This window comes from Pipistrellus kuhlii, unplaced genomic scaffold (genome assembly GCF_014108245.1).
Source record: "Pipistrellus kuhlii isolate mPipKuh1 unplaced genomic scaffold, mPipKuh1.p scaffold_m20_p_5, whole genome shotgun sequence".
In the NCBI taxonomy this organism is placed as follows: domain Eukaryota; kingdom Metazoa; phylum Chordata; class Mammalia; order Chiroptera; family Vespertilionidae; genus Pipistrellus; species Pipistrellus kuhlii.
The window spans coordinates 44,207,512-44,232,409 of record NW_023425551.1 but is presented as its reverse complement, the minus strand read 5'-3'; the positions used below and the strand labels follow the sequence as shown (position 1 = coordinate 44,232,409).

The 24,898-nt window shown below is 39.9% G+C and overlaps 1 protein-coding gene and 1 non-coding gene across 3 annotated transcripts in view; one reads left to right on the top strand and one right to left on the bottom strand.

Moving 5' to 3' along the window:
• Positions 1 to 2,756: 2,756 nt before the first annotated feature.
• The window catches only part of RRAGD (Ras related GTP binding D), a 34,422-nt gene continuing 12,280 nt past the window's right edge, over positions 2,757 to 24,898 (bottom strand). For both annotated transcript variants that reach the window (XM_036415237.2, XM_036415238.2), the window contains exons 2-7: positions 24,200 to 24,495; positions 17,119 to 17,318; positions 16,086 to 16,200; positions 15,206 to 15,348; positions 8,586 to 8,734; positions 2,757 to 4,927 (exon numbers count right to left, since the gene is read on the bottom strand). In XM_036415237.2, coding sequence (XP_036271130.1) covers positions 4,776 to 4,927; positions 8,586 to 8,734; positions 15,206 to 15,348; positions 16,086 to 16,200; positions 17,119 to 17,318; positions 24,200 to 24,495 — 1,055 coding nt within the window. In that variant the 3' untranslated portion in view covers positions 2,757 to 4,775. The remainder of the gene's footprint in view (positions 4,928 to 8,585; positions 8,735 to 15,205; positions 15,349 to 16,085; positions 16,201 to 17,118; positions 17,319 to 24,199; positions 24,496 to 24,898) is intronic.
• On the top strand, positions 16,451 to 16,553 carry LOC118706294. Its single transcript, XR_004983995.1, has one exon. It is a non-coding gene; the product is annotated as a U6 spliceosomal RNA (small nuclear RNA).

Here is a 24,898-nt window from a genome sequence, read left to right as displayed (position 1 = left end):
AGTAGGTGATTGAGTGGAGGAGGTGAGCAGGAAGGAAAGTCAAGAAAGAGGAGCGCATTTCTAGCAGAGACTCAGGGGAGGATAGTCACGCATCACAGATTTAGCAAGGAAGAGGCCAGCTCAATTCTGGATGTTAGATCTGAGGGTCCTTTTACAGAAGAGTCCAGCAGAAGCATGTCAGTAGCAATTTTAAATATAGGTCTGAAGGATGAGGATCGAAATGTATCTTTTTGAATTTTAACCCAGGTAAGTATTTTATTTTCTATGTTATTGTTACATGTATTAAAAACTCAAAGCAAAGGTTGAGTACAGCTGAGATCAACAGCTTATTCATTCTTGATTTTTTTAGAAAACCAATGGCTGTAAAATATATTTAAATTTTCTTCTGATATTTAAATACTCTGTTAATATTATTTTGGGCACTAGTTACTAACTGGATTAGGGAGGAAACTAATATGGTATTTGTTGACTTTCTTCTCTGAGTGAAGCACATTGAGAAGACTGGTCCTATTGATTCTCCTGTAAGGAAAGGCATTTTACATATCTCAGCACCTCAGCCTTCACAAACCCAAACTATAAATCCTACACATCAAATCCCCCTTTTCATATTTGTGAAAGGAAGGCATTTATGGGGACATTTGATAAGGCTGCTTAGAGGAATAGCTCAGAGAGTGGACTCTTGAGTCCGACTCCATATCTGTGTCTTACTAGTAATATTGATATGATCTTGACCAAATTATTTCATCTCTTTGGACTCAGTTACCTCATCTGAAAAATAGGAGTGATAATAGTACCTACCTCTTGGGTTTATGAGAATAAGTTACATAAACACACATAAGAGCAGCATTTGGTATACTGTGTATACTCAATATCTAGTATTATTAAATAATTCTGTTAAGGACAATGTTTTCTTCCTCCTAAACTCAACATCACTACTGATTTAAAAAATAATTACTTAAAAAAATAATTATTTCAGATCAGGTTTCCATCAGAAACAGGATTTCATATATAAGATATAACATCTAATGTTAGTTCTAAGAACTCTTAGGGGATCTGTACAAGTCATTAAAAAGTGGAATCTTACTAAGCAAGTAAGGAGCGGTAAGGTGCACTGTTAGGAAGAGAATTTCCGGAGATCTAGAATCAGAGTCAGAGTAGCAGAATGAACATCTGAAGTTTACTGAAATAATAGATCTATCGCCAAACAGGCAAATTGCCATAAAAAATATAAAGAGATAAGAGGGTTTAAAATAATAAAAACAAAAGTGCAAATCCAATATACACAGAGTGATTTATCCTCATTTCCACAAACAATGCCACTAGAGCAGTAATATACATGTATGGTAAACAACCTCATAAATATGAAAGACCATACTTCCTTTTCACCAAAGAGACCATTCTGCTCCCTGAAAGATTAGTTATGAATATGCTTAAAATAAAATGAGAGCTTAGCATATCATGATTATATGACACAAAGTTTTAAACTGGTGGTTAACATTTGTGAAGGCAATGATGAACAATGGTTACAAATGATTACCACTTAAAGTAAAACTTATTACTATATTTGATTATAAATTACACTCAGTCCATATAAGTTGAATGCATACCATACTTTAATAATCAAGACAGTTGGCTGTTTTTCTGGAGTACATTTCAAACAGCATATAACCCGTATATAACAATATTGCTGTGTTTTTAGTCATATTTAAGGGTCCAAAATATATTATGTTCACAAAATAACACTGTCCATGAATGTCAACAGTTTTTTTAATTTATATTCCTTCAAAAAACATTTTACCCTGGTCATTCACACTAATCTGCATAACTGGAAATAAGCAAAGATGTTAGGTAATTCACAGAGTCTCACCTCCACATAGAAGTTCTAACTGCCCTAAAAACCTATATGTCAAGTTGTCAACCTTTGAAAATGAGCAAAAATGTTCCAGAGCAGTCACTGTAGCCATGTGTTTGGGCTTTGTATTTATAACATTGGATTTGTGACCTAAATGTGGCCATAGACATCACAGTAAGCTAAGTCCCATATCAAAAATAAAATGCAAGTCCTAGCTGGTTTGGCTCAATGGATAGAGCATCAGCCTTCGGAGTGAAGGGCTCCAGGTTTGATTCTGGCCAAGGGCACATGCCTGGGTTGCAGGCTTGATCCCCAGTAGGGGTCATGCAGGAGGCAGCTAGTCAATGATTCTCTCATCATTGATATTTCTATCTCTCTTTCCCTCTCCTTTCCTCTCTGAAATCAATAAAAATGCAAAAGGAATTGAGAAATTTTGTAATTTCAATAGCACAGACTTCAAAAATTGAAGGTTTAGACATAATTCCTACATCTCTCTTTAAATAAGAGGTCATTGCCATGCTTACAGCTTTGAGGCAGTCATCTATATATTAGTGTGTGAATGCACTTAGTACCATGAACTTGGGCCCTTATGCCATAGCATTAATTTTGCCTTTTCCCCAAAGAATCATTTGCTCTTGAAGTAATAGGCTCTTAAGGCACATTTTAACAACAAAATAAATACCATAGCTTGACCGGTGAGGCTCAGTGGTTGAATGTCAACCCACAAATCAAGAGGTCACTGGTTCAATTCCCGGTCAGGGCACATGTCTGGGTTGCTGGCTCGATCCACACAGTAAGGGGCATCCAAGAGGCAGCTGATCGATGATGTTTCTCTTTCAGTGATGTTTCTATTTCTCTATTCCTTTCCCTTTCTCTCTCCCTAAAAATCAATTAAAACATATTAAAAACATCATATATCCAGCTCAAAAATGGAAGCTCCTCTTGGTTACAATAATACACGTATATACCTAAGTAATGTGTGATTTGTCAGATAGGCAAATGTCTCTGTCTTGAGGATAAAGTCACATTAGAAAAGCAATTCTTTGTTGTTTACTCAAAAAGAAACATTATAAAAATGAGAGAATTAGATTTATAAGAATAACCCATCTATAGTATGCCAGGCCTGTTGGCAAAGGTCCAACAGGATATAGGTCTGGAAATTGGAGAAAACACTTCCTCAGAACTCCGGGATACTACTCACCCAGGTTTCTAGAGCAAAATTTATGAGGAAGGGAGTTGGCGCTCCTTCGTGATTTTTAGAAATTTTCTTCCAAAATGCACAGCCTCTTGGGAGGGCTCATACCTGAAACCCAAACAGCTACCATTTTAAGCAGTAGCTACCAGCCTCAAAGGAACAGGACTTGAGGAGAGGAAGGAGAGAGGACAGAAAGAAGTCACAGGTAGAAGTGGGATAATTTCAAGCACAAGTTGCTCTAGGAACTTGGTACATTTTGCTAGGAGCAGCTTTGATATCCCTACGAGCCTCTGCTAAAAGAAAAGAATAGTGTCTTCTAATACCCACAAGCATGCCTTATGCACCAGCCCTTGGGATGGACCTAGAATTATCTACTTGGAATGGTTTGAGGTGTGGGGTAGGGAAGGTTTAGGAACCTCTTAACTTGCTATTAGTCTAAAGTAAACGTAAGTGAGAATTTCACAGAAACAAATACATAGCTAACTGTAATGTCTCCTCTGGCCAGCCCCTTCCTCCTGATCTCCAGGGCTTTTCAGCTGTGCAGGCATACTGCTGGCAAGCTGAGCTCTAGTTCAGCCATAAGATGGGAGCAGGCAGAGTCTATGAGGGATACTGTGAGTAATGTTCACAAATTACAGAGGTGACCAATGTGCCCAACAGGAGTCCACTCTATGGCAGAGATCCAAGACATTCTCTGTGATCATGGAGCAATAAAAATAGCTGGTCCTAAATAAACATTTCAAATGTTGCACAATAACAGGCCCATCTCGCAGGGGCCAAACATACGGAGTTGTATTATTTATTTTTATATTTGCAGTTGTCAATCACCTACATTTGGGAAACCACGTGTCCTCTGATGTCACTCTAGCCTGGGTGGCAGGTACAAAAAGGCTCCAGAGTCCCAGCAAATTCAATGACATTCCTTTTTTGTCCCCAGTGATCGGCACCATTTTGGAAATCTGGTCCCAAAGGTACTAAAGAACAGTAATACAGCAAAAAACAAAAACAAAAACCCACCTCTCTGTATAAAATGATTATAGAGATGTGTGTTGAGGTAAAGAGCTTTGTAAAAACTGTTGAGTCAGGAAGCACTGCCACAGCTATAGAAAGTTTTAGGTAAGTTTGGTGCTAATGTTATTCATCAAAATTCCTGTTTACATTAGTTATAAAGAAGGGACAGTTCTTATTGCTCCTATAGCTTGCTGCCCCAATCTGTACCATCTCCACTGAAAAATGATTTTTTTTTCCCTTCAACAACTGGTAGCAAATATTCCCAAGTTTATAAAAAGTCATCGCTAATGCATTACTTTCTTGTTAATTTCTGATTGCCATAGCTAAAGAGCTACAGTATGCATGTCCTTCACACCAAGTACAGAAAAAGCTTAGAAAAGTTGTTTTATCAAAGTTTAGTTCAATGAAAAAGTGCAAAATATATACAGTTCCTGGCAGTTCTCACACAGGATTTTTCTGACGACAGACCATAAAAGTGTACATTTATGTCATGAAATTACAGTGGATTTAACTTCATTATTAGTATACAAGTTTTTGCTTCAAAGTGCTTGCTTTATTTAAAAAAGAAAAGATCAAAAGCGTCAGGGGATTTTTTTTTTTTTTTACAACAAATTTATGTTACGTGTCCCAATCTCCTTCTTCCTCCTTCTTTCGTGCAACACAGTGCAGCAGCCTCAATGAAAGGTTTGATTTCAAAAGATGTTCCTGAAACCTCACTTACAGCAGCACTCGAGGGGTCCCATTGGGGGTGGTTCCTTTTTTCTTCTGCAGTTGATTCTGAACCTTTCTCGATTTCACCACTTTCATTCTCACCTCAAAAACTTCATGGATGGCCTTCCGGAAGCAATGAAAATTATAGTCAATGAGCCCTGGAGAAGAAAACAAAAAATTCTTAGAAATGTCACGTAGAAAGAAATAATATCCATCTTTTCATGTCGATCATGACGAGGATTAACCAGTAGGGGGCAGTAGAGAAGCAGCCTTAACGTAAATTCCAAAGACTGCCGGAGGTAAGTCTGCATCTGATCCTCGGGAATCGCAGGCAAGATCTTGTGAATGTATTTTTTTCACTAAGAAAAGTTTCCAGAGTATATACCTGATTTTTCAAAGGTGTCTATGACCCAAAACATTTGAAGAACCATGTGAACACATTTTTTTGACCTTTCAGAATTAAAGGTTTTTCACAATAAAGTTATATCTTCAATGAAATACTTACTACTTTTCCCTAAAAGACATTATTAAATTGACTCTATGTGGAGGGAGACAATGACTTGGAGTGTGGCTGAGATAACAAAGCCACGGTATCAATCAAGTAATCAATATTTATTGGATGTACATTATATTTAAACTATGGTCATAAATCCTGGGGAAAGCACAATCCCTGGTTTTATTAGTTGAGTGAAAGTAGACACCTCAGGTCAACTCAAGCTCAGGAACTCAACAACCAATGACACACTCAGTTCTTCAATATCATGCAAGTTTAAAATGAATAATGCTTTGAACAATAAAGATTTTTTAATGGGAATTTCAATTGTTGTAGTGTTGGTTTTTGGCTTTGTTGACTGATGAGTTCGCCGACCACTGAACTAGAGGAACCACCACCTCAGCTTCAAGAGCAGGAAACCTTCCGAGCAGCGCCCTCTGCTGCTTCTGCAGTGGCCACGCATCCAGTTTTTTAAAAAAGCAAAAAAACAAACACAGCAACAATGAGGCAATAAGGCAGAAGTAAGAAACAAAGCAGAATAAGGCAGAAATGAGAAACAAAGCGCAAAGAAGTGATGTTACTTAGTGGGAAATTGGAAACGAGTTGTCAGAACAACCTTACAATTCTCTGTCTATCATATGTGCAACTAACTGCCTTAGGAAGAAAGCTTAGCTTGACTGCTTCAATGGGGGGAGTGAATCCAACACTCAACATGGGAGACTGCAGAGACATCCTATGGATAGTTTTGGACAAATCTTAACTTAGCCATCTTTGCACATTTTTAATGCATAAAAAAATTAAAAACAGTAATCTTGCTGCATTTGAAGTTTTAAAAGTAAAATGGTAAAAAAAAAAATCACAGCTGAGTTGTTTTTAGAAAGTAAACACTCAGAAAAAAAGTGTGCTACTTATTTCAACTCTTTCATTGAAAATACAAGAGAGACATGAACAGAATAAGGACTATCTTCACCACCATACACAGTTGTAGGATGGTCTCTCACCCTTCTGTGGTTCAGCTGTTCTCACCCTAGCTGGGCATTAAAAACACCCAAGGAAGTTCAAAAATATTAACCAACCTCAGGCCCCCCGTCCCAGGAATTCTATTCTAACTACCTGGAGGAGGACCCAGACGTCCGTAGTTTTTAAACACCCCCCCATCCCAAGGTGCCTACAATGTGCATCTAGGGCGGAGAGTCCCGCTTCTGCTTCCAGTTCTAGCTCCTCTGCCAAAGCAGTTACAGGGATCATTGATGGAAACTCAGATGAAGACAAACGTGGAGAAAAGCTATCACTAAGTGTTGATTTCAGCACCAACAGGACTCAGCTATACGAAATTCAAGCAACACAATAAATCAAACTACTCCATGCATTTATAAGCCTAAGTTTCTTTTAAAGACAGCTGCATAATAGATAAAACCTCATCTGTTTTGCCCAGTTTCACTGGAGGTCTACTGTCCCACAACAAATAGAGATGGCTGGTCACTCTAAAAAAGCATGTAAGAGTAACATGATGGGGTTACACCCAGTCTGCTTATTTATTTGCATTGTTTAGTTATAGCATGAACTAACACATACGTTTCTATTTAGTGTAGTACGTTTACAAGGTCTGCCTATCCACAGTGATAATCCCACCGAGGTAACTTAGTAAAAGATCGACATGATGAACTCCTGCTTAAATTTACTTCCACAAACATAAATGAAGGTTATATTAATAGGCAAGAGTGTGAGAGGAAACAGGACTTGCATAGTTTGAAAGCTTATATTAATGACAAGGGACAGGTAGGGAATTTCCAGTGGAAAAACTGGCAGACACCATCTTAGCTAAGTCATCACCAGCAACAAGACATACAAACATCATCAACCACTTGGTATGATGCACAGAGAAAGACACACATCATTTCTGTGTGTGTGTTTTAGCTATACATTTATTGATTTCAGAGAGGAAGGGAGAGGGTGAGAGAGAAACATCAATGATGAGAGAGAATCATCAATTGGCTGCCTCCTCCAGCACCCCCACTGGGGGTCAAGAGCCCAAAACCCAGGTATGTGCCCTGACTGAGAATGGAATCGTGACCACTGGTTCATAGGTCAACATTCAACCCTTGGCTAGGCCTGTGTGGTGTTCTTACCAAAGTGCACTGTCTCATTCCAACTGTGTGAAAATCTGAGACAAACCCAATTTGAGGGACATTCTACAAAATAATTGATCAGTATTCTTCAAAAGTGTCAAGACCATGAAAGATGAAGTGCCACAGATAGGAGGAGACCAGGAGAAATAGCAACTAAATCAATTTTGGATCCTGAAACAGAAAACAGGTATTTTTGGAAAAACTGGTGAACTCTGCACAGGGTCTGTAGCATTATACTGATGTCAATTCCCTAGTTTTGAAAACTGTGCTATAGTACGTAAGATGTTAACATTTGGGGAAGCTGGATGGGAAGTATATGTAAACTACGTACAGTTCTTAGAAGTTTTTTGGAAATCCAAAATTGGTTCAAAATTATTTCTGTTAGAAACTGCCATCATTCTAGATGGTTTGGGGGCTGTAGTCGTAGATGAAGGAAGAGAGAAAGGAAAGATGAAAGGGAGGACGGGAGGAAGGAGAGGAGAAATAAAGCACATTTCAGAAGTTTAGTTCGATTCCAGTCAGGGGCATGTACCTTGGTTGCAGGCACATCCCCAGTGAGGGATGTGCAGGAGGCAGCTGATGGATGTTTCTCTCTCATCAATGTTTCTAGCTCTCTGTCCCTCTCCCTTCCTCTCTGTAAGAAATCAATAAAGTATTTAAAAAAAAAAAAGATATCTGGGGGTATTATTAAGTGTATTCATGTCTTCTGTTTTCAGAATCATGGTGCCACCCCTGTGTTTTGAGGACTAAAGACTATACAGAGGCTGAACACAAGCTAAATACCATCTAGCTTCAATGTTATATGAGACCCCTCCTTCACACGGGAGCACAAGTGGTCACATGTCTCTAAAACCTTCTAGAGGTGTGGCCCAAGAGGGAGGCCACCGCCCTCCCTGTAGGCTGGGGGCCTCCCCTGATAAGCAACTTTACAGACTGGCAGCACCCCAGCTAGCTGCACCCGCAGGAAAGCTGAGGCCCCTGGATGGACGGCTGCTTCACTTCCACCTCACAGCAGCTTTCTCTAGAGGGCAGGCTGGTTCATGGATCCCCAAAGCTGGCTGATCACGGGGCCTGTGACTCAATTCTGCAAACTTCAAGAGGCATGCTGCCCCCTATCCACATTCAACAGGCAGTAAAGACAGCAATAGTTTGAATAAATTTACATTTCATGTAAATCACACACACAAAAATTACCTTTTCTTTCAAAGCTTTCCTCTCTGACAAAGCAAACCAGAGCCAGGAACTTTGTCACCTCTTTTAAATAAAGAACTGTGGTATTATTCAGCTTTATAATGGCTGTTGATTCCTTGTCATAGGGGGTTCCTGCTCCGTCTTCTTTGAGACTAAATGGGGGACAGAAACCAAAACATATTTGACCATCGAGAAAGAACTATAAATGCTAACCTGACAACAAAAACCAGCTTTAACACAAAATGATTTACTTCTTTAAACATATTAAAACAACTAGCCTAACCATTCAGACCTTCCGGCTAAAGAAACACACAATCACAGGAATGCTTAGTGTATGACAGTCACCTTCCTACTGACACAAGGAGTGGCTGTGGTGGCAGCTGGGCAAGTCCCCAGACACCTGAGGGACACAGGTGAGGGACGGGTGGGCTTAGTTCTTCTCCCCTCTGTGGCCTCAAGCGTTTCTCATTTTCTCATGAGCAAATAACCAGGCTGTAAGGGCATGGTCTGATGAAAGACCAAGAAGGACTGAAGAACTGTTCCAAATGAAAGAAGCCTAAAGACACATGACAGCCAAATGCTGAATTAGATGCTGAATTGCAGGGGAAAAGGTAGGAGTGGGACCACTGGTAAAATTTGAATATGGACTGTATATTAGATAATCGAGTGAAGTAGCCATGCTAAATATGTTTCTTGGATCATTACACTGTGGTCCTGTAGAGAATGTCCTTGTTCTTGCCCTGACTGGTTTGGCTCAGTGGATAGAGCATTGGCCTACAGACTGAAAGGTCCCAGGTTGTATTCCACCCAAGGGCATGTACCTTGGTTGTGGGCACATCCCCAGTAGGAGGTGTGTAGGAGGCAGCTGATCGATGTTTCTCTCTCATTGATGTTTCTAACTCTCTATTCCTCTCCCTTCCTCTCTGTAAAATAAAAAAAAAAAAAAAAAAAAAGAATGTCCCTATTCTTGAGAGATGCTCAAGTAACGAGGATCAAAGAACCACGATGTCCGCAACTTATTCCCAAATAGTTCAGGGAAAAATCCAAACAACATGGAATGGAAAAAGAGGGAGATGGCAAATAGGGCAAATTGACAAAAATGGTGAATTCCAATGAAGGGTATATAGGAATTTATTGTACTATCCTTGCACATTTTCTGTAGGTTTGAAATCTTTTTAAAATAAAAAGTTAAATAAATAGATCGGTCTAATATTTTTTCATTGAATTTATTGGGGTGACATTTGTTAATAAAATTATATAGATTTCAGGTGTAGCATTCTATAATCTATCATCTGTATACTGTATTGTGTGTTCACCACCCCAAGTCAGGTCACCTTCCATCACCATTTAGTACCTTTTTACCCTCTTCTACCTTCCCTCAACCTTCTTTCCCACTGGTAATCTGTTGTCTGTGTCTATGAGTGGTGTTTTCTGTTCTGTTTTATTTTTATTTTTTAAAATATATTTTTATTGATTTTAGAAAGGAAGGGTGAGGGAGAGAGAGATAGAAACATCAATGATGAGAGAGAATCACTGGCCAGCTGCCTCCTGCAGGCCCCCTACTGGGGATCAAGCCTGCAACCCAGGCATGTGCCCTTGGCTAGAACTGAACCTTTCAGTCTGCAGGAAGACGCTCTATCCATTGAGACAACTCATCCTGGGCCTGTTTCATTTTATTTTGCTTAATCCCTACACCTTTTCATCCGGCCCTGCAACTCCTCTCCTCTGACAGCTGTCAGTCTATTCTCTATCTATGAGTCTGTTTCTGTTTTGTTAAGTTTATTTTGTTCATTAGATTCCACATTGAGTGAAATCATATGGTACTTGTCTTTCTCTGACTGGCTTATTTCACTTGGCCACAAACACAGATGATTTGGGTTTGTATCCCAGCTTGCTTACTTACTATGGGCAAGTTAAGTAAAGCCTTAATTTCCTCATCTGTATACTAACAGTAATTACTTCAAAGTTTCCTAATATAATGAAATAATACATATATAGCACTAAGCATGGTGCTGAGACCATGTAATATGTATAATGAATGTTAACTGCTATGATTATTATGACTTTGTCAGGGAGAAATACAGTTTCCTCTATCCTCAAGGTTCTTCTGACTCGTCTAATAAACATGAGACAGATGAGCAAGAGAAAATAACCAAATGTAATATCTACATAGTATGGGAACCCTGCATACATGAGAGAGTCAGAGACTCCACATGCAGGAAAGGTTCAGAGATAGAAAGGGGAGATCTGAAAATATACGACATCTGAACTAAGGACGAGATAATTGGGGGCTTCAAAGGGTCAGTACAGGATGATAAGAACAGATGTTTAATAAATAAAAGTTTGCCCTGCCATATAGTGGGTTAAGAAGATTATCACTGCCTTAGCCGGTTTGGCTCAGTAGGTAGAGCGGTGGCCTGCGAACTGAAGGGTTCCAGGTTTGATTATGGCCAAGAGCATATGCCTGGGTTGCCCGTTCGACCCCCAGTAGGGGGTGTGCAGGAAGCAGCTGATCAATGAATCTCTCTCATCATTGATGCTTCTATCCCTCTAACCCTCTCCCTTCTTCTCTAAAATCAATAAAAATACATTTAAAAAAAAAAAGAGTTATCACTGATAGTTTTTATTATATGCAAGGCCCCTAATTCAAGTTTTTCTAGGTAGTTATGGGAGCGGCAGAAATTTCTCTTGAACCCGAGGCTAAAGTTGCCTTTAGCTCAAAAAAAAATCTGCATACCACGGAGACACATGTTGGGATGACTAGTTCTGAATCCCCACCGCCTTAATGATTGAAACTGGACCCTCCAAGACACTGATGTAATCAAAGACTTATGTATCCTGTCCTCACAGGCAAAAGAGCACTTCCCTGTACCTATTCCCCTTATGTGAAACCATGCATACATTTCTGATTTATTTTTGCTTCCCAAACTTACAAATACTTGACCAGAAGTCTGATTTAATTGTAATTGTGCTAAATAAATCTTATTAATACACCAGAAGTCTGATGTACAAAATTCGTGCAAGGGGCTTGGCCCTGGCAGCCCCCACAAGCAACTGTGGTGGCTGCCTTCGACCCTCGCAGCCCTGGCTTCATCAGGAAGGTCACCTGGTTAGTTAGCATATTATGCTTTTATGATTATAGATACTGTAGATAAGCATAATAATCCAGCTGCTGCTAATCCTTATCATTTTGGTAGTAAGAGCCAACATTTACTAAACATGTATTTTGTGATGGGCATCGTTCTTGGTTCTTACCATGCATTATATTGTCTGGCACAGGAATCCTTGGTGCTGAGGAACTGAGGTGAAGTTGGGAAAATAAGATAACTCAGTCAAAGCTGATGATGGGGGTATAGCCAGGACTTCAAATTCATCTGACTAATTTTAGAGTTATTACCTTTCATCTTGTAAGTATCACAAGGGGGAGGAGGGTGACAAACCAGATTACATAAAATTGCCTGAATTGTAGGGTATTTTACTTATTTATTTTAAACATATTTTTATTGATTTCAGAGAGAAAGGAAGAGGAAGAGAAATAGAAACTTCTAACTCTGATGAGAGAGAATCATTGATCAGTCACCTCCTGCACATGGGTGCAGAAGGATCGAATCTGCAACCCAAGCATGTGCCCTGACTGGGAATTGAACTGTGGCCTCCTAGACCAGTGGTCAGCAAACTCACTAGTCAACAGAGCCAAATATCAACAGAACGATTGAAATTTCTTTTGAGAGCCAAATTTTTAAAACTTAAACTTCTCCAAACTCCACTTCTTCAAAATAGATTTGCCCAGGACGTGGTATTTTGTGGAAGAGCCACACTCAAGGAGCAAAAGAACCCCATGTGGCTCTCAAGCTGCAGTTTGCAGACCATGATGCTCAACCACTGAGCCATGAAGGCCAGGCTGTAGAGTATTTTAAGTAGAATATTTTAAAGGAAATGTAGATGTTTAGTTTTGATAGTATTTTAAACTGGCACATACATGGTTACTTAAAAGTAAGTTGTAGAAGTTAGTTTTTTATAAAAGGATGCAACTCACTATAACCTACAATAATAGTAAAGAAAAATGTTAAGAAGTGTTAAATCTCAAATATTAAAGATGCTTTAATAGAATTCTTAACTTCTTTTGTACTACTTTTAGTTACTGTTTTTTCTAAACTAAATTTCTTGCTTGTAATGTTCTGAGAATTAACTGAAATATTTAAAAATTGTAACCAATGAAGAAAATTGCATTTAAAATTCCAAAGTGTATAATACTATGCTATATAGACACTAAATAGTGTTTTTGTTATACAAGAACATTCTTAAGTGATAATGTTAAGTGAAAAAAAAGCATGATATAATGGTAAATATACAAAGTGGTCGCATTATCCTAAATATTACACAAAAACAAGAATGAAATATATAAGAATGTGATTGTTTCTAGGTGATAAGATTATGGCTATTTTAATGTTATTCTTCATAGTTTTACATATTTTCATATTACATTCACATTCAGAAAAAGTAAACATTCAGCAAATTGGAAAAACAAAGAAAGACCAAAAATATTACAAGTAATAGAAACTGGTGAGTTTTTACAACTGCAACAACTATTTTCTACTACTCACACCTCCATCTACAAAGCCTTAAAAACACATGAGGATGGCTTTGTGTTTTAGTGTGTGTGTGTTTGTGTGTGTGCATGTGTGTGTATGGTGTATGTGTGTGTGTGCATGCACAGAGCTGACCAGCCTTAGCAGAAGCTCAGCTGAGATTCCTGAGCAGCGGACTGAGGCCTCAGGTCACCTGCTTCTAACCCCTGCTGGTCTCTAGGGAGCAGCTGGGAACTGGCTGGGAGCCTGTTTCCTGGGCTGCCTGCCTCCTGGGCTGCCTGCTTCCTGGGCGGCCCCACACATTGCGAGCCCTCCCCCTCCTAGCTGGCTTCTTGCCTGGCCAGCAAACGTCTGAGGAAAACCACAGGGCCATTTGTGACCAAGACTGGTTCTCACTGAACCTGGTAGGTTCTCAGGAACACTGCACTCGACACGGGAAAACAACGTGACGGCAGGACCCGGCTCCCTCCTCCTCCCAACCCTACCATGTTTGTGTCAGCTGGGTAAAAGTAACTCTGATCAACATCACTTACAAGGACTACTTACCACTTATGTCTTTATTACCTTACAGCACAATCATGATTATGAATATCGTTAAACATGAGCCAGATTAGTTGTGTTGTTCATTGTGTTTGATTACCACAGCAATTTGGACTGTAATCAGGGTCCATTCAGCTTCCACGGCTATTTCAAGGTCATTCACTTTACAGTTTAAAAATAACAGGTTACTGTAGGGAAATAATCTTAGGAAATATGGCCTATTTCTAAAGCCAAATGGCAGTGTTTGATGATGATGATGATGATGATGATGATGATGATGATGATAGCAGTTATATTTATCTGGGTAAATATATCACCAGTTATATTTACCAGGTGAAACCTAATTATTTCTTTCTCACTACAGCCCTATGAAGATTCACTTTCCCGTTTTCATAACAGAAGGCACTGTGTTTGCATGTGTACTAGTATGTGTAACAGAGTTAACAGAGACTCTAAACTGAGTTGGCAAAGGATTTTCAGACAGTGGAAGAGAGAAATGGCGAGACTGAGAATGTCACGGAAGAGGAGGTTATATAAAGCAGGTCACAGTGAGTGAAGAGAAAGATGAACAAAAGCTTCAAGTAATCAATGATTGGATGAAGACATAAATCTAACATAAACAATTTGTTATCTTAATAAGATAAACTAGTTCATACCCATTCACTCTGTATGACACTCATTCAGCAAATTTATAATTATGTGAAATTGTTTCTATGTCTGGTAACACAATCAACTTTCCCCACTCCTTGTTTATTTTATGATTTTAAGTGTAAAAACTATTCCCTAAGAATGTAAGACCTTAATAGTAAATAGGCAATGCTGTTTGCTTAGTTTTAAAATTCCCTGCTGCCCACAATAAAAAATAATCAAAAAGAATATTGTTGAAGGGATCATTTTGTAAGTTACATAAATGTCTAACTACTCTGCTAATCACCTGAAACTCTAATATATCATATCAACTGTAATTGAATAATAGAAATAAAAGTATATTTTAAAAACAACCCAGTAGTTATCTCCTATAATGAAGAAGATAATAGAACTGTTGTTAACATGAGATATTTAGACTTCAATGATCCTATTAGTCTCTCCCAAGTATATAAGACATTATAGTATGATGACAGATTTTCAGTAAAGAAACCCCAGGAATCAGTTAGGCTGAAGTTCAAATTCTAGTTCCAGCCTTTATTGAGCAAAGGTTAGAAACATAACCAGTGTAAACCTCAGTTTTCCCATCCTTAAAGTGGGGGTAGTAATTCCTGCCTCATGGAGTAGTGGAGAATTAAATGATATAATATATGCAATGAGATTATTAGCATAATGCCAGGAATTTACTCAATAATTATTTGTTATTATTATTGCATGCTAGATGGTCTATTTATTTACAGTCATTTAAAACAAAAAGTATTAATATCAAATAAGTAAATGCAAAATGTCTCAAAGTTTCTGAAAGAGAAGTATGGCTTGATTTGTAGCCTGTAAGAATGCCTTACTTACCCATAAATACAGGAGATGTCAATCACCACATCAATCATATCACAGCAGAGCTCATAGGTTTGCATATCTACTGGGGTGCTATCAGTTGCGATATAAATTTTACTGACCACATCAAATAGAAATGCCTTTTCAATTCCAGAATTCTGAAACAAAAAGAAAATGCTGACTTAAAGCAACAGCTGATTTCAAACAAGGTCATGGTTCTATAAAACTATATGACATCCTCTATGTAAAAAATAAACGAGCAAAAATTGTTACTATAATTTTAGGTTGTTCCATGTTATTACAATTTAAACCCCATTGTCACATACTTCTTTATCATGGGCTTGCATAGGAAATGAAAAGTGGAGTTAATTATCACAAATGATTTCCTGTAGGCAAACAAACTTGAGTGGTGGCCAACTAAAAACACTAATTACACTGATTTTAAGTTAAAAAATAAATTTAAGGAATCTAAACAAGCAAATTGCAAACTGTGGTGAGAATTCACGTGAGTACAACCAACAGGTGTGCCTTCATGCTACTACACAGACCTGGACGAGAGCTGGTGGTTTATAGGACTCACCCGGTGTGAACAGTTTATATCTTATCGCCAAACCCATCTTTATACCCTCTACCTCTGGCAAGGCTCTATTAACATTGAATGATTGCCTACAATTTGAATAAACACTCCGATTATATCAGTAAAGCACAGGCATCCATTCGGGGAGTTAAAATTTAAAGGGCCTGAGACAATTTCTGGATCAACCTCCAAAAGCACATACGTTGGTGACCTTGAAATGCTGCGGTAAGAGTAAGCAGAAATAAGACCGTTTTCACTCTTGCAATGTTATTCTTAAGTTCTGCAAATGCTGCTCACAGGATGATATTATTTACTTACAGAGATAAAGATGTTTAGCAAGTTCTCCAGGGTGGGGAGTTGTGGAATTAGTTTCTGAACCACTTTGCTAAAAGCTTCAAATATTGAATGGTCATATATGCTTGTCAGATAAAAGCTGAAAGAGGAAACAATATTTCATCACATTTTCCCCGTGACTGGGGAGTAGACTGCTTAGGCTCTGTCATAACACCAGTACTTGCCTCCTGTGTCTACACTTATTACACACACAATCAGAATTTGAAACAGCCTTGGTAAAAACTGAGCATGTCTTAACGGGCCATTTCCTCCCACCACCCAAAAAACAAGAACTGTGTCCATTCTCTTCTGCCGACTGGTTGGAGTGGAAAGCTCAAAAATGCATTGTAGTGCTCACTTTGGTGGCACCTACCCTGGAATTGGAACGATACTGAGATTAGCATGCCCCTGTGCAAGGATGACACGCAAATTTGTGAAACATTCCATACGTTAAAAAAATGCACCGTCTGTGTCCATACCAGCTTCCTTATATTCTGCAAGAGAATGCACACCAGGTCATCTATACACACACCTCATGGGCTAGTAACAGTGACATTATTTATGTTGAAGTACCTAAGTTTCTCATTTTCCAATTTGTGAAATCAGTGATAGATGGAGCATCCCACCAAAAAAAAAAGAAAAAAGAAAAAAAAAGTGGTTTTCCTCTGTATTTCTACTTGAATTATCTTCATACTTAGATACTATAATATTTATCAAGAACTGTAAACTTCAGCTTCCATTAAACCTCCTGGATTATGATCATGGGTTTTATGGTACGTATGTGTTTCTCAAACAGCGAAGGAACCTTAGCTTTGACCACTTATTTTTTTAAAATTGTTTTTTTTAAACCCCACTGCTTTCCCCAAAGATTAAAGTTAGCGCATGGAAAGTTTGTTTTACCCAAATACCACCCCAATGTCCACAGTACAAAACAGAGTGAACCACTTGTGGTGACTTTGGACTCCAAACCTGCCTTTTCCGTCCATTGCAGTGACCCCTGAGGGATTTCTGTTCTCACCTGAGGTGAATTTTTTCTAATCCAGCATCGGCGAGGTCATCATTTGCCCTCTGATGAATATCTCTTTGGGTTTCAATTTTGTGGTCATCGGACAGGCCGTCCACTTTGTGAATGAACACCTCGAAGTTGATGTCGGTGTTCACTTTGTAGGCCCGGGTCACGGTGAGGTGCAGCCGGGCCAGCGCTTCCATGTAATCGTCCTGGGAACACAGGCACAGTCCTGTCAGGGGAGGCGGCTTTGCTTCCCTCGCACATAACTCCCCGGCTTCACTGAGGGATGCTTGACAAACAAACATTGCATACACTTAACGTGTACAATGGGAGGCCCTGGCCGGGTAGCTCAGTTGGTGAGAGGAGAATGCCCATAAAGCAACCTGGAGGGTTTAGTCTCCAATCAGGACACATACAAGAAGCAACCAATGAGGGCACAAATAAGTGGAACAACGAAAGTTTGGGCTCAGTGGATAGAGCATCAGCCTGTGGACCAAAGGGTGCTGAGTTCAATTCCAGTCAAGGGTACATGCCTAGGTAGCAAGCTCAGTCCCCAGTGGGGGGCATGCAAGAGGAAGCCGATCAATGATTCTCTCTCATCGTTGATGTTTCTATCTCTCTCTCACTCTTCTTCCTCTCTGAAATCAATAAAAATGTTTTTAAAAAGAAAAAAAAGTGCAAGTTTTCTATCTTTAAATAATATACAGGATTCATTTTCATTGTTCTAAATTTTATAAAAATATCAAGTTACATGTATATTATAGTTTGCCTTTTTCACCCAACATTATATCAGTGAAATTCACCTGCATTGCCTCTCTCTCCCGGCCCCTCTCCAAAAATAATAATAATAATAATAATAATAATAATAATAATAAATCAATAAATAAAAATATAAAGTGTGCAATGGGATGTTTTGATAAAAGACACATGTTGTGAAATGCTAACTAATCTTTCCAAAACCTTGCCTCACAGTTAACCATGTTTTTCCTTTCTACATTCTTTCTTTTCTTTTTCTTTTTTAAAATATATTTCTTTATTGATTTCAGAAAGGAAGAGAGAAGGAGAGATAGAAACATCAATGATAAGAGAGAATCATTGATTGGCTTCCTCCTGTACACCTTCTACTGGGGATCAAGCCCGCAACCCAGGCATGTGCCCTTGGCTGGAATCGAACCTAGAACCCTTCAGTCCACAGGCTGACACTCTTATCTACTCAGACAAGCCATCCAGGGCTCCACATTCTTTCATAATTTGAAAACCGTCTGGGTACAACTTCCAAAAATATTTTGCAAAAACCCAATAAAAGCTGGTTTTATAGAATTCAAGATTGAAAATGTAAGTTTTGTTAACGAATAGATAAAAAAGAAAAGGCAAAAAAAACCCAGCTGTAGGCTCTTATGAGTAGCTTGGTGACAGTCAAAAAGATCAGAGCTGCAGTTTTGTGAATTGAAAATTCACAAAGGTCACCTAGGACCTCCCTTAGAATACAATCCCTCCCAGATTTTTTAGTCTCTTGGTCAACTGTGATGAACAGTTAGAGATGAAAATATGATATGGGTCACTGGGGAAGGAGCCAGGAGGAAAAACTTTTAAGAACCACTGGTCTAGAGCAGCCAAGCTGGGCCCATACCTGATGTTTGTGAGTCAGGTTTTACTGGAGCACAGCCACACTCATTTGTTTACATAGCATCTACGGCTGCTTTCATGCTACCATGGCAGTTGAGTAGTTTTCCTCTGTGGGAATGGTACAGCCTGCAAAGCCTGAAATATTTACCATCTGGCCCTTTATAGAATGATTGCTGACCCATAGTCTATAATCATTGCCCCAAATAACACAATACTATTTTCCTCCTTCCTACATATGATACCTATATGATAACATAATAAACACACACACACACACACACACACACACACACACACACACACACATATTTGCTTAAATCAAACATTAGCCCTGGCTGGTGTGGCTTGGTTGTTTTGAGTATCGTTCCCAGCCCCAAAAGATTGCTAGTTCAATTCTTGATCAGGGCACATGCCCAGGGTGTGGGCTCGCTTGCAGGAGGCAGCTAATCAATGTTTCTCTCTCACACGGTGATACTTTCTCTCTCTCTCTCTCTCTCTCTCTCTCTCTCTCTCTCTCTCTCTCTCTCTCTCCTCCTCCTCCTCCTCCTCCTCCTCCTCCTCCTCCTCCTCCCTCTCTTCCTCTTCCTTTTTCTAAAATAAATAAAAATATATTTTTTAAAAAATCAAACATTAGATACTGAAGCCCTGTGTTTCTCCCCTTCCTCCCTTCTACTCCATCACTCTACCCACTACCCTCCAGAGATAGCACTATCCCAAGTTTAGTGTCTATTCTCACTTGTCTCTTGATACACTACTACATACATATCTACCTTTAATAGAATTCATTTTCATTGCTCTATATTTTATAAAATTATCAAGTTAAATGTATATTATAGTTTGCCTTTTTCGCCCAACATTATATCAGTGAGATTCACCTACATTGAAGTGTATAACTTAAAAAGAAAAAAAAGAAAAAAGAAAGAAGAAAAAAAAAGATCCCACAACCATGACACCAGGAATCAAACTGTGACCTTCTGGTTCATAGGCTGACGCTTAACTACTGAGCCATGTTGGCCAAACCGTAACTCCTTCTAATAGCTCTATAAAGTTTCAGTATATGGACAGTAAATAATTTATCATTGCTAATAACTGCTGATGGACATTCAGAATGTTTCCAGACAGTGATAATGTGGACAGTCTCACATGCATCTTTGTGTCTGTTTGTGAGTTTGGGGGCGCTTACCCAGAAGGCCAACCTATTGGGTCACAGGAAGAAGCACCTTGAATTTGACTAAATAATGTGTAAGCGTACTGGATGCTCCAAACACTCAGTATTGTCAGATCTCTTAATTATTGCCAACTTGATAGGTATGAGCAGGTCTTATTGTTACAGCAAAGAAAGGAAAGGGATTTGCAGGACAGAATTCAAAGGACTTTTCACCTCCTATTCTGACTCCAAAACTAGACCAATACAGAAAGCCACTAAAAGAGGGGATGTTCTGGCATTCTTCTATTCCCCAAACTAAATTAATAAAAAACACATCTCTAATCTCTAGCTAAATAAAAATATTAAAGATAATAATAAGAAACCGTGAAGAGAGACAAACAGCAAATGGACTATTCTCATCCTCACACAAGAGTCATTTAAAATGAAAGTTGGAATTTTGGGCACTGGTAGCAGATTAAGCATTTTGGAAAAATTCTAGATGAATAATTGTAGCACTTTTTTAAGACCTTAAAGTATCTCGAATAAAAACTAAAGTTATTACTGTATAATTCCACTTATGTGAAATTCTAGAAAAGGCAAATGAGTCTATAGTGACAGAAAGCACATCAGCAGCCCTGGAGCTGGGGTTGGGGATTGGCTGAGGAAGGACATGAAGGAATCCTTTGGGGTGGTAGAAAGATTCTACATCTTGACTGTGAGCTAGTCACGGGGTATAGACATTTATTAAACTCACTGAACTGTTCATCTAAAACAAGGACGTTTTATTCTATGTACATTCACCTAAAAAAAAAAAGTGTTAGTGCTTATGTCTATAACGTAAGGAAGGGAGGAGTTAAAGGGACAGGCCCGTGAGCACAACTAGCCAATGCCAAGAGAGCATTAGTCTCAAAAAAATTAGAAATTGCTCCTCTAAATCCCTGCCGAGAATATGAAATGTCCTAATTACCAACTAACTGATGTAGTAGTATGTAGCTACAAGAATTACAAATGAAATTAAAAAGAAGAATATATGTGGTTTATTAGAGCAGAGGGGTTGTGGATGATTTTTCCTACTGTGTTTGTTATTATCTTCTATGAAAAAAAAATAAAAACTATAATGCCTGGTTTCAATCCATATTTAAATCTAGGAATTATCGATGTGTGGGTCCCAAGGCACAGGTGGCATGGCCTCAGGGGCCGAAGCAGGGCCTGGGGCTGTGATGCTGCGGGCTCTGCCGGGCGTTTGGAGGGTCACACATGCAGGGCTCTAAACGCTCTCATTCTCTTTTATTTCACAGCATATTCTCCTTGGTGGCATATGTATCTGGCAATCCTCTGACTGTGAGGAATTCACAATCGAAAAGTAAAAAGAGGAGGTGTCCCACCCACAGAGCTCTGCTTAGAAATAAAGAAAATGGTTGCCGAGTGCTGCCGAGATACTTCCCTGATGTGTGCTCCCCTTTCAGTCTTGTAATCACATCCTGCAAAGATTCCCACAAATACAATTTTCACAGCCTGCTTCCAGCAGAAAAGTGTATTAGACTCTGAAGCTCCTTATTTAATTACTTTATATATTTTTAGTAAATGACAGCTCTCAACGTTTGTCCTATCCTTTTTTAAACGTATAACTTCAAAGATGAATTCTGCAAGCATCCATTTACCTTTCTCTGTCTTACAGCTAAAAAATAAATAACAACAATAAAAACCAAAAAAACAAAATAAACAAAAAACACATTTCCCAACCCAAACTGAAGGTCCATTTCCATGTTCAGGTGGAAACCAAACCAAATTATGGTTGCAATTTAAAAACAGGCAAGTGTACCTAGTTTAGCCCCATTATACCATCGTACAAACACCTGAGATGGGTTTGTTTTGGAAATTTACATTCCTGCTAGCGCAACATGGTATGGAAGTACTTACTAAGCCACTGTCTTGAAATGAGGAATCATCTGGTTGGAATGTACTCTCGCGTGGGCTGCCACTCCCTAGTTCACATGTGGCCATGTGACTCAGGGGAAATGGAGTTTAGAAGAGACGGATGAGCGTGACATCCCTGGAGCCTCAACGGACACACTCCGGCCGCTCCTCCCCAGCTCCCAACTCCCTAATTTATGGTGCTGGCAGATCTGAGGCAGGAAGGCAGGGGATACTGCCAAGGCCACAGATGGGCCAGAAAACAGGTCAGTAAAAGTGGGACAGCCAGGAACGCAGCGACTGACACAGGCTCTGGACCCAATGCAACTTCTACCAGCGCACACCTCTGGATGGTCCCAAGGGAGGAGGGGCATTGCTGTCCCTAGACCAGGCATTGGGATATAGAGTCTCCCCTCTACTCCCCTCCACAAAATGAAGAACCCTTTCTAACCATAAGGCCAACCTCCCTCAGCTACAGCAGAAGTACAAAATGCAGTCGCCGGAAACGAAAAGGCTTTCGTTGAGAATTTCATTATTCTACTGAACACCTAGTTCCGTGAACGTGCTCTGGCATGAGCAGTCTTCTCAGAGAATGGTTTTCCAAGCATGGGCTCAGACCCACTATGCCTGAGCCTTCACGGCCCTTCCCCGCCAACCACACTGGTGCTCCTACTGGGTCCACAGTTTCACGAAAATGTCTGGCCCTGTTCAGCTGGTGTGGCTCAATGGTTGAGCATCGACCTATGAACCAGGCGATCATGGTTCAATTCCTGGTCAGGGCACATGTCTGGGTTGTGGGCTCAATCTCCATTGATATCTCTCTCTCTCTCTCTCTCTCTCTCTCTCTCTCTCTCTCTCTCTCTCTCCCTTACTCTCTGAAATCAATAAAAATATATGTTTTTTAATAAGTTGGGACCTGAATTTGAGTTTGGTTTAGTGTGTTCCTGTACGACGTGTTGCCTTTTATTTTCCAGCAACTACAAAAAGGAGCCCTTGGAGGGCCGTGGGGCTGGGCCACACGTCACAGACACTTCTAAACACTTGGACATGGGGAGTTCGAAGGGCCTCAAGATCTCAATCTCGCCGCCCGAACTTTCTTTCTTTTAAAAATATATTTGTATTGATTTCAGAGAGGACGGAAGAGAGAGAGACAGAAACATTAATCATGAGAGAATCATGGGTCAGCTGCCTTCTGCATGCCCCCCGCCCCACCCCACCCCCACCCTTACTGGGAACTGAGCTGCAATCCAAGCATGTGTTCTGACCAAAATCGAATTGTGACCTCCTGGTTCATAGGTCAATGCTCAGCCACTGAGCCACACCAGCCGGGCTGTACTCTTTCTTATATTGACCTGCCTCAGACACACCGACGGTCCCACTGCTTTCCTCTCCCACCTCCCCTTTAACATGGGCTCAGGATATAAAATTCCAGGGTGCCAAACAGACACTTCAAAAGGCTGGTTTGAATAACTGATAAAGTGAGTGACTCTATGCCTGGGAACTAAGTCAAAGAGCTCCCAATTCTTTGCTCTCAGTGAAGTGGAAGAAGACCCAATCAGCATGTTTGCTGGGAAACTACTAAAAATAATTTTTTTTGTGACAGAAAACTGGGCAATTTAGGGGTTATAACTTAGAAGGAGTGTAAATAATTGAGTTAATGCTATACCAAAACTCACCCTATCTCTACACCTACATATTTATGTGAGCAAGGCTTCTCAGTGCTTACATCTATGCAAAAAAAAGAAAACAAAAACAAAACAAAAAAAACACACCAAAAAACAGAATTGATGTCAAATCCTGTCTTATTCAAGCATGGACACATGAATTAAGTGGGGAAATAATTCACCTTCTTAGGAGAGACAATTATATCTCAAATTTTACTTTTTATATTTATGTCACCCATAAAATACACCATACTTACGCTTCTTTATTAATTGTGCACTAACAGTAATTATGATAATTTTAATTCAGAAGAGAACATTGCATACTTGGAACTTTTATTTCACAGGAAACAGATTAACACGTAAAGTTATATACGTGTTTTTGTTGCCCAGAACCTGCCAAGAGCACCAGAGGGGGGACCCATACCTGCCGTCAGTGGCCTGTACAGGGTCCTCTCCATCTGTGGGGTTTCCTGGATCTGTGGTTTACTGAGACGTGCACAACTACACAGCTCCCTAACGCCATCACTCGGTGGTCAGGGTTGCATGAAGGGAGACTTATTTGCAAACCCTGAGAGCCCCAACCGAGAAATGCTTGTTTGATAAAGAGGCCCTTTCTCAGATTCTAAAAACCAAACCCCAAACCGAAAGGATCACAAAGGACATTGTTTAGAGCCAGGAGGACCGCTTCTTACGTGGGGGAGAGGGCCTGAGGAACCACTGTACCCAAGACCAGCGTTACCTGGGAGTCTATGACAAATATCAGGGCTCCTGTTCCCCGGAAGATCATCTCATAGTCAAAGGTAGGGTCAAAAAAGTCAATCTGTCCTGGGAAGTCCCAGATCTGAAAATTCACGAAGGAGCTGTTGGAAACATCCTCCCGGCAGATCTTGTTGGTGCTCTCCAAGAACAGTGTCTCGTTGGGGGACATCTTGTGAAAGACGACTTTCTGAATCGATGACTTGCCGCTTCTCCGCAGGCCCATGAGCAGGATCCGGGGCTTCACCTCGGTGCTGAAGGGATCGCTGAAGTCCAGGACTACAGAAAACCACAAGGCAAAAATGAGGGTGAGCCGCTTTCACAGCGGTTAATTCGACGAGTTTCACTTCCACCTCCGATGTGATTTATGATTCACACACAATTCGACTTTCCCAAATATAGGGAGTGCTAACTACTCATTGAGGGGCCAGCTTTTAGTAAGTGCCAAACACTGAAAAATGCTATTTCACAACCTCTTATACTGTCCCGGGAGGGTGGGGGGGAAGTGAGGGGCGGGGAGAAAACCTGTACAATTCTGCTTCACCAGCAAGAAATCTAGAGGGTGAGGAGTAGAGGTTTCCTGGAGCCGACTGCCCAGGAAGAGGATCTGGTGTTAGCATTCCAAAGCCACGTCCTTCATCGGGGTCTCTATGAACGAAGGAGATGCTTGCTTATTTACCAT